This window comes from Sporisorium graminicola, chromosome SGRAM_11 (genome assembly GCF_005498985.1).
Source record: "Sporisorium graminicola strain CBS 10092 chromosome SGRAM_11, whole genome shotgun sequence".
NCBI lineage: Eukaryota > Fungi > Basidiomycota > Ustilaginomycetes > Ustilaginales > Ustilaginaceae > Sporisorium > Sporisorium graminicola.
Window position 1 is genome coordinate 652,017 of NC_043721.1, and position 9,304 is coordinate 661,320.

Consider the following 9,304-nt stretch of genomic DNA (forward strand, 5'->3'; position numbering starts at 1 on the left):
TCAGTATGCTGCTGCTGGAAGAGCTTCTGCAAAGAGATTGCATGTCCCCTGCACGCTTCTTTAGCTGCTGCTCTCGTCTTTCCCTGTCCTTTGGTTCCTCGACGACGTCCTTGCTTCTTCGATGCTTCTTGTACATTTGAAGGCTTTGCAGCGATTGGCGTTTGGAAGGATCTTGCCGAAAGTAAAATCTTTGGGTACTTGAACAGGAAGTCAGCCAACTGTACAGAGCGCCGAACAGAGTATTCAAGGGCAGACTCACCCGATAGCATTCACCGCGATACACGAAGCTGAAATGTTGCGATTGATTTCGAATCCCTTCAGTCTGGATCCCACTCGCGTGGAGGGCGCTTAGGACTGCCGCGAAGATGATTGCAACATTCTCAGCGTTGTTTGCGGGATTTGCAGGCGTTACGTACGTTTGGATGGACTCGGTCAGTTCTGCAATTCCTGGCACCGCCTCAATTTCTTGAGGGGAGACCATTAGGTCGATGTCCGCTGGGGTGGCTGAACGGGTTTCGGGGCGGCAATTATCCATGGCGTCTTCGAAAAAGGCGGCTTACAGTTTGTGTGTGTTGTAGCGGGGACGTTTCTGGGCTTTGTGGCCGTTGTCCTTGGGATAAGACTTGATTTATGTATAAACGATTGCCTCGATGCCAGCGAACTATCGGAAACAGAGCAATTGTTGTTCAGGAGACCTCATCAAACAAAACGAGGCCCGTGTTGCGCTTCGTGCACCTGAAGGTGGCAAAAGTGAGTTTGTGTCAAGAAGGCAGACATGAAGTCCAAGTGCCAGCTCTCTTCGACTTTCTGCAAGACCTTGGCGGGTCCACACAAGGAGCCACGCACGACGACAGTGACAGCAATTCGGGCTAATCAGCATGTGGTACGAATTGCTCAGTCTCACCAACAGGAGGCTTATCATCTTTTGGGTGCCACAAGAAAGCGAGCTTGGACCCATGGGCCGCGTGACGCAACACTCGCCGAGGTCCGAGAGCGGGAGTCGACCTTCTTAGAAGAAACGAAGCTGAGCGACTGTTCCCACGGCTACGCTCAGACCCCTTCTCGGCTGGACCTTATCGTTGTAGATGCAGCTCTTGCATATCGAGACTTCTAACCGTCGAATTGCTCTCATTCGCAGCAATACAGCAATGCAACCCGTAATGGAATGGAGCAGGTGGCGTTGAACGATGCCAACGATGCCAACGATGCCAACGATGCCAACGATGCCAACGATGTGAAAGCGACAGCTCGTGTGCCAGGAACAGCTCATTGTGCAGGTTCCAGTTCTGCCACAACCCGCACGGAGCTGAGCAGAACTGGTTTGGCTTGTGTAACTTTGAACAAGAGCGAGGAGCGTGCGATCAAGCTTGCAAGCGAGGCAGTGCTTTGTTCGCCAGGATCCTGCATGCGATAGCATGTTGTCAAATCGCTGTTGATATCTGCAGGTTTGAATAGGCTGCACCTTCACGCGGCACTTGCTTCGTGTGTAGTCTAAGCCGCATCGTCTGCGGCTGCACTGGCTGCTATTGTACGGAAGCTACTTACGAGTTGCCTACTTCAATCGCCTTGTCGAATGATGTGCCATCTCTTCAACTTCAATGCACTTTCCGCTTGCTCCCTGCAGATACACTCAACAGGCAAACGCTATGCCGCTCTTCTATCGAGAAGGGCAGAGTACTTGTATATAATTCCGCTCCACCAGACCATTGCTCCAGTCATCCACTCTCCATGTTAGCATCCCCAATAAGGACGATTATCATGGTGTACGAAGCGACCACGTTACTTGGCGAAGGTGCCTTCGGCCAGGTCTACGAAGCAAAGTGCTCGGACAACAAGAAAGTAAGCCGAAAAGGTCCTCCACCTGTCAAATTTCCTGGCATCTTTGACCGACTCCCTTTCTCCGATTCGCTCTTCAGCTTGTTGCTGTCAAGATCGTCCGACCCACGAATCATACGGAGCATCGAGCAGCACTAGAAGAAGTTCGCATCAATCGTTTGATAAGCCACTGTGCGATCGTTCGCCTCATAGAAGCATGGAGGGAATCTTACTGTGTCTACAGCGTGTTTGAGCTTTGCTCAGCAAATCTAGCCGCATACATCGACTACGTACACGCACCTAGGTGAGTCCTACCATAACGCTGTCAACCTCTCTTTCCCCCAGTCCTGCAAGCCGCTTATCTCCCTTCCATGTCTCTATCGCACCGTCCAGTCTTGGAGTCGAACAACGACTCGCAGTGTTTGAACGAGTCAAACCAGAGCGGGTCACTCTTCAACTCATCTTCGCGCTGCATTATCTGCACTCGGACAGGACTCGACCCAAATCCATACTGCACCGAGATCTAAAACCCGAGAATAGTAAGCGCCCAGTGCCGAAAGTCTTTTCATCCAACCTTCAACAAACTTGACTAATGAGCTGCTGATTCGTTCTCTTTGTGCTTCCGACAGTACTTCTCGACTCATCGGGAGTTGCGAAAATCTCAGACTTTGGTCTAGCCTGTTTGGTCGACAAGGGCCGGAAAGCGAAGCTCGGAATTGCTGGCGTGAGTATCACCCACCAGTTGTTGTAACATACCTCTACAATTTGTCTGACCCGCTGTATCCGTTCTTCATCTTGTTACACCAGACCCCTGGCTTCCGTAGTCCTGTAAGTACTTCCGCCATGGGTTGAACGGTGGATCTTTCGACGTTTGAGGTCCGCGCGTAACGAATAGAGCTTGTTTCGCTCTTCACTGACGATTGTAGCTACATTGTTCATTCTTCCAGGAAATGCTGAAAGGTCAACAATACGGCACCGCCACCGACATTTGGTCCCTCGGAAATGTCCTGTGGGAGCTGTTCACAGGGATGTAAGTTCTGCGCCTCGCTCCGTTGCTCAGCAGAAATCTTACTATCGTTGGACAACGACAGGCCTTTGCACCGCGAAATGGAGGCGAATTCATGCAAGTACAACATCCGAATCAAGGTTCGATCGGTACACCAGAGATTTGCGCTAAGCCACGCAGTCGAAGACATGCTTTCGCAAAAGGTGCGTCCGTGGTACAATTTTGCACATCTTCCTCGACGCTGTCATAAACGACATGCTCTGACCACGCTTGGTTTCGTTCAGGACGACGTAAGGCCCAGCACGAGCGATCTCTTTAGCGATCCGGGTATCCTTGAAACACTCTCCCAGCTCTGGCGCCAGGATATGTAAGGGCTTCATGTCGCTTCTACTGCCGAACCCCGGTCATCTGATACTGATTATGTTCTTTCATGCACCACAGCAGCCTTTGTCTGGGAGGCAGTGGTCCTTCCAGGGCAAATATAGCTTCATTGTCTCCGATGGATAAAGGTCGTGAGGATCGCACTAATCGAAAACCGCAGTTTGAGACAGCTGTCTCCTCTCCCGTCACGAAGGGAAGCAGAACTTCGAAAGACAAGTGAGTCTGCAATACTTTTCTCCGTGTTCATGTGCGTTCTGCACCTAAACTGACGTAACACTTTCCATAACCTTGAAGGTCAATTCCTGTTTTCAGTTTCAGACGCATCAAGCTTGACTGATTGATACACTTGCCCTTGTAGTTTGCTTCCGTGGAGCTTTCCGTTTCGTGCGCGTCTGTTAATGCTAAACTGTGACAATGCTGCGAGACGCAAAGACAATGTTGCATTCATTGTCAGAGCGAGCGTCGATTTGGAGTGACTGATGAAACAAGTGAAATCCTTGTGTGCACAGGTTCACTTCTGCTCTGTGTCGAACCTAACATGGATTCCCTGCTTGGTGAAAAACCTGGGCTTCGCACGACGGTTAAAACAATGCGCTTGACACAAACCTCGATGTTAGGAAGGGGCAGTTGTGGTCAAAATTCCATGGCAAAGGATACATGGCCAGCTACTCCACTTTTTTTATCGACAATTTACACGCAGAAACTGTTAACTTGTATATCATGATGTGACGGATTCATCGCCTCTTAGTTTGCTCGCACGCCCTTCGTTGCAGGACGAAGTCCCAAGCGATGCACTGAAGCAACTTTGCGCACTGTCCATGATTGAACTCATCCTAAGGACACGGTGTCGCTAGGATTTCCGTTGTGCAGGGACAGACCTACTTCCCTAGGCTGCCGATTGCAGGTAGGCTCACCGCCATGTCGTCGACCTCTTGCCCACTGCTCAAGACAGTCGATCTTCATAAGATCGAGAGAAAGCCTGGAAAGAAGTTCTGTCCATCAAACGCATTGTCAAGGCATCATCGCCAAGAACCTGCTGACCGAAGCATCGCACAAGCAGAAAGATCTTTCTCACTCGCTCCAGGCGCTTAATAAGAGGTGATTGAGATAGCTCGGCGCGTCCTAACCACCCCTCCATCGCCTTCTCCATGATCGTAAATCCTGCTTGGTGGAACGCCTTTGTTTCAGGGGACGGTGGTTCTCCTTCGCTGTTCTGTGCAACGAGTTTGACGAAGCAGCAACCGAGCTGTGCATAGGCCTCGTGCACTCTCCTTGTTGCCGATCGGTGTTCGTTCTCCCTATCAAGGAGCTGACCAAGCACATCTCTTACAGCAGCTGTAGTGAAGTTACGCAGGTTTTGGTTACCACTTCGAGAGTCTCAGGATTGACGTTGACCCATCCATCGTTGTGGAACGTGCCGGCGATGCGCTCGGGAATGACTTAGACACGCTGTTCAAGTTGACGCTTGAAATTGGCATTCTGCGATTCTTACAGGTCTACCTGTCGAATTTCCGCCTGTTGAGGAGGGTTGATCTCATCCCCACCACGCGCAAACGCACGACCGAGGCTACGTCTAAGAAGCTGGAGGAGGTATCCGCGCAGATTGTGGATCGAAAGAAGAACGAGATCCGATCCGAAATGCAAGCTGAAGTGCAGGCAAGAGGCGAGGGTCAGGGTATTGGTTTCACAAAGGATGATTTCGATGAGAAGGATTCTTCGGCTGCCGGGGCGGGAATTTCGGGCGGTAAGGATCTGCTACATCTTATGATGCGGGCCAATACGGCGGCTGATGTTGGTCCGAAGGAGAAGCTGACGATGCCGAACTTATCGGTCAGATTACCACGCTTCTCATTGCCGGTCATGAAACTACAGCCAACCAGACAGCATGGACGCTTTGGCTACTCGCACAGAACCCTCATATCCAGACCAAATTGCGAGCCGAAATTCACGATCAGTTCGGTACCGACATGGAACGCGATCCGGGTTATGACGAGCTCATGTCGATGGAGTTCCTCGACGCAGTCTGCAAGAAATCCTTCCGAGTGAAATCAGCCGTCCCCGACACCATCCGTGTCGCCAACACCACCGCAGACGTTCCCCTCTCCAAAGCCTACCCCACCTGTGACGGGAAATCCACAGTCACCTCCGTCCAAATTCCCAAAGGCCTCGAATTCATCGTCCCCATGCAAGTCATCAACTTCGACACCGACATCTGGGGCCCCGACGCAGCCGAATTCAATCCGCAACGCTGGCGCAACCCCACCACCTTCGCCCGACAAAGCGGCCTGCCCATGCACCTCATGACCTTCATCAGCGGCCCCCGAGGCTGCATAGGCAACCGCTTCGCTCTCGCCGAATTCAAAGCCATGCTCGCCCACCTTGTAGGAAACTTCCACTTCGAGGAAGTCGAAGGCTGGTAAATCGAAGCAAAACAAACAGGTGTCATCCGCCCAAGAGTCATCGGCCAGGAAGAAATCGGTCCGCAAATGCCGCTTCGCGCTTCTAGAATCGCTGCTCCTTAGAACATCCACTGTTCTGCAAATTCCCAGACACTTTTCCTAGCCCTGATCCTAACCCTGCATAGAGAAGGGGTGTTGCATCGCCAACCCTACCCAGGATACCCCTTGTAAACCCTGCCCCCCCCCCCCCCTCCCCCTTACCGCAGCAAAGACCTTCAGTCGTGCCCGGATGAAGCACACTTGCCAGTTGGATCAATGACTGCTGCAGCAGCTATGGGAGAGGTCATTGCACTAGCCGGCACGGTCGGTGATGTCACTTTAGATGCAAGGGGAGGGAGAGGAACCGCTCCGATTCATTACTTGCCAGAATGTCGACAACGCCAGCAAGTTCTACAATGCCCAGTACAAATGGGGTACCGCAATTGAGCGGGCAGAGATCTATTGAGGTGGGGTTTTCTTTGTGGGTACTGGGTGGAAGGACTTGATCCGGGGGCGAATGCTAGCATCGTTCGTGGAAGTGGAGCGCTCGATCCTGGATAGGTTAACGAGCTGGTTCACACCTGCTCCAGTTGCGAGTAGGTATGGCTCCTTGATTCACCACTGCTGAGGCTCGACGGAGACGCACACTCACAAACAATTCAGATAAAGTCATTATTATGTTTGCCCGAATCAAGAGCGAGTGGCTGGCGAGCTCCCTGCCGTGGTCGCAAGGGACACAGAAGGTCAAACGTCGCATGAGAGCCTAGTCAAGTGCTTGTGGGACTGTGAAGAGAAGGAGTGAAGCATGGAACTGAAAAGACTTGTGGGCGAGGAGGGAGGACAGAGGAATGCTAGAGAGCCATGCAAACGCCGGCCGAGGCTAATGTGGCAAACATCATCTCGGTACCCAATCCTTGATCACCCAATGCCCCTATGCGAAGCGATCAGGTTGCGATGCGAAGGTGCTTTCGGCCACGTATCCGAAGCAATGTGCTCGAATAACAAGACTGTAAGCTGAAAGGCTCCCTCTGTCACATTTTCTGGCATCGTGAATCAACCATCTTTCTCCAGTTTGCTCTTTAGCTTGTTGCAGTCAAGATCGTACGACCTACGAATCAAGCGGAGCATCGATTAGTACTAGAAGAGCACGTCGCGTTTGTTCGCTTTGTAGAAGCATGGGAGGAACCCGGCTGCGTCTACAGCGTGTTTGAGCTTTGCTCAACAGATCTAGCCGTATTCATCGAATATCTGCATGCACGAAGGTAAGTTTATCTAAATACTGTCCTCCTCTGTCTACGGTCCGAAACTTGATCAATCATAGTGATTTGCTGATCTGCCTCCTCTTGTCACGTTGCTCCGTGAAGCCTGAGAGATAGACACCGACTCACGATGTTGGAGCGGGTCAAACCAGAGCGGGTCTCACTTCAACTCATCTTCGCCCTGCATTACTTGCACTCGGACAGGACTCGACCAAATTCAATCCTTCATCGAGATCTGAAGCCTGAAAACAGTGAATATCATCGGCAAGCCTTGTGGCGTGCGACACCTTTAGAACGTAAAGGAGCTTACGCGATGAGCTCGTTTGTGTTTGTTCTGCGTCCCACAGTCCTTCGTGACCCCTCTGGAGACCCAAAAATATCTGACTTCGGTCTGGCATGTTTCGTCGCAAAAGGTAATAAAGCGAAGCTTGGAATTGCTGGTGTAAGTGCAGTATCGACCACATTTGATTTTACATGCAAGTACGATTTGTATTGACCAGTCCCTTCGTTCTCCCACGCTCCAACCCAGACCCGGGGCTTCCGTAGTCCTGTGAGTACTTATGAAGATTCCGCTGGCCTTGAGGTGCACGGGAGATGGTTTTCACACTTCTGTTGCGCTCTACCTCCGTAACAGCGCTCGCATTCACCGTAACAGCGCTCGTATTTGCCTTTAGCTGACGATGACAACTGCATGGGTCGTTCTTCTAGGAAATGCTGAAAGGCCAACATTACGGCACAGCCACCGACATCCGGTCCCTTCGAAATGTCCTATGGGAGCTCTTTACCGGAATGCAAGTTCTGTGCCTCTCCCGGCTGACCTTGCTAGAACAACAATCTTACTATACTCGCTTTTCGTCAGGCCTCTGCACCGCGAAAAGGATGCAGGACCTTTCAAGTACAACATTCGGATCAAAGTTCGATCGTTACGTAAGAATTTCGCTCTGTGCCATGCAGTGGAAGATATGGTTTCACAAAAAGTGAGTCCTCGAGTCGAGTTTGCAGGTCTTCTCGAGGCAGTCAGACCACAATGCACTGAGAATTTGCCTTTACAAAGCTTCACAAGGCCCCGCACGTGCGATCTCCTCAGCGACCCGATTGCATTTGAAGTTCTCTACTAATTCTGGCGACCTGAAAGGTATGGGATTCCTTCGGGCTTCTAGTTCCGACACATAAAGCAGTTGGTCTTACTTCTTCTCGTATACGCCCCAACTCAGTCTTCAGCAAGAATCAGGATATGCTTCTACAACAAGCACGACTGTATTAGCTCTGATGGACAAAGGCAATGACGGAGCAACGATTCCAACGCAGCAATTCCAAACAGCAGTCGCTTCTTTCGTAACTGAGGAAAGCAAAGCTTCGCAAGACAAGTGAGTACACGGTTCTTTTTTCCCTGCTCAATTCCGTTTTTGTACTCATCCTGACGCACACATTTCGGGTTTCTTGCAGGTCAGTTCCTGTTTTCCGTTTCAGGCGTATCAAGCTTGTGTGATCAGATTGGCAAGCTCTTCTGCAATGTAATGCCGAATGTCCTACTTGTGTGCAACTCTTGGTATGCGACTGTAGATTGCTGCGGAGGGCGAAGAAGGCAATATCCAAGCGGGGTCACAGTAAAAGAGCATCTCTCGAAACACCCAAAGGTGCCATGAAAATTAAACTTCTCTCGGCAGGCACTGCGCAGTCACGGTCCCCTCCGCCCTCGTGAGTCAACTCCGTCTATCCTTCAGCTTGCTTTTGAACCAGAGAAATGATGTCCCGGAAAATTGTCCATGTTCGCGCCGCTACGCTTCGCCCTTTTCACTTTGCAAATCGACTTTGAAACTCTCACAAGCTGTAAACATTGTCAAAGGTAACTCCATTGAGCAGTCTCGTCGTACCAGCCACATCGTTCTCGTTCATGCTTTTGAAGTCGTGTACTGAGGCACCTTTCCCTGCCTTCCCAGTAGATTTTGCACTTAGGGTGATTCGTGTCCTCACTGGTCTTCCATTTGCTACCAATCAGTAGGCCTACGCCAGACGCTGCGCATGTGTACTTTTGATGTATCTAATATAGTTGGGGAAGGGTCGGTTTACTTCTGTATGAGCAGGCGTCGCCACGAACACACGTCTTCTTCGTCTGTTCCGAACATCGCTGGCATACGGGCCAAACACCCCCCAAAGGCTGGTTCACCAGAGTGATATCGGGTTCCCTTATTCAAGCTGACGTTCTTGGTCCGAGGAAGTGAGGGATGACTCTAGCAAGATCCATACTGACGGTGAGCAAAAGTGAGGATATCGGCCGCCTTCGTTGGATGGAGGGTAGTTTTAGCACAAGGTGCTCCATGTCCGAGACAACATCAACTCCGGTTCCAAGATATTTCGGAAATGGTTTGATTAGCTCGCGCAAATTTTGTGTGAGTACGACCTGA

General features: G+C 51.0%; 1 protein-coding gene across 1 annotated transcript; it reads left to right on the forward strand.

The window, feature by feature from the left end:
* Positions 1-4,350: 4,350 nt before the first annotated feature.
* EX895_001527 (uncharacterized protein) lies at positions 4,351-5,622 on the forward strand (the record flags this gene model as incomplete). Its single annotated transcript, XM_029882126.1, has 3 exons — positions 4,351-4,356; positions 4,697-4,946; positions 5,075-5,622. The coding sequence occupies 3 exons, from the start codon at positions 4,351-4,353 to the stop codon at positions 5,620-5,622; spliced, it is 804 nt and encodes a 267-aa protein (XP_029741727.1).
* Between the last annotated feature and the right edge of the window lie 3,682 nt (positions 5,623-9,304).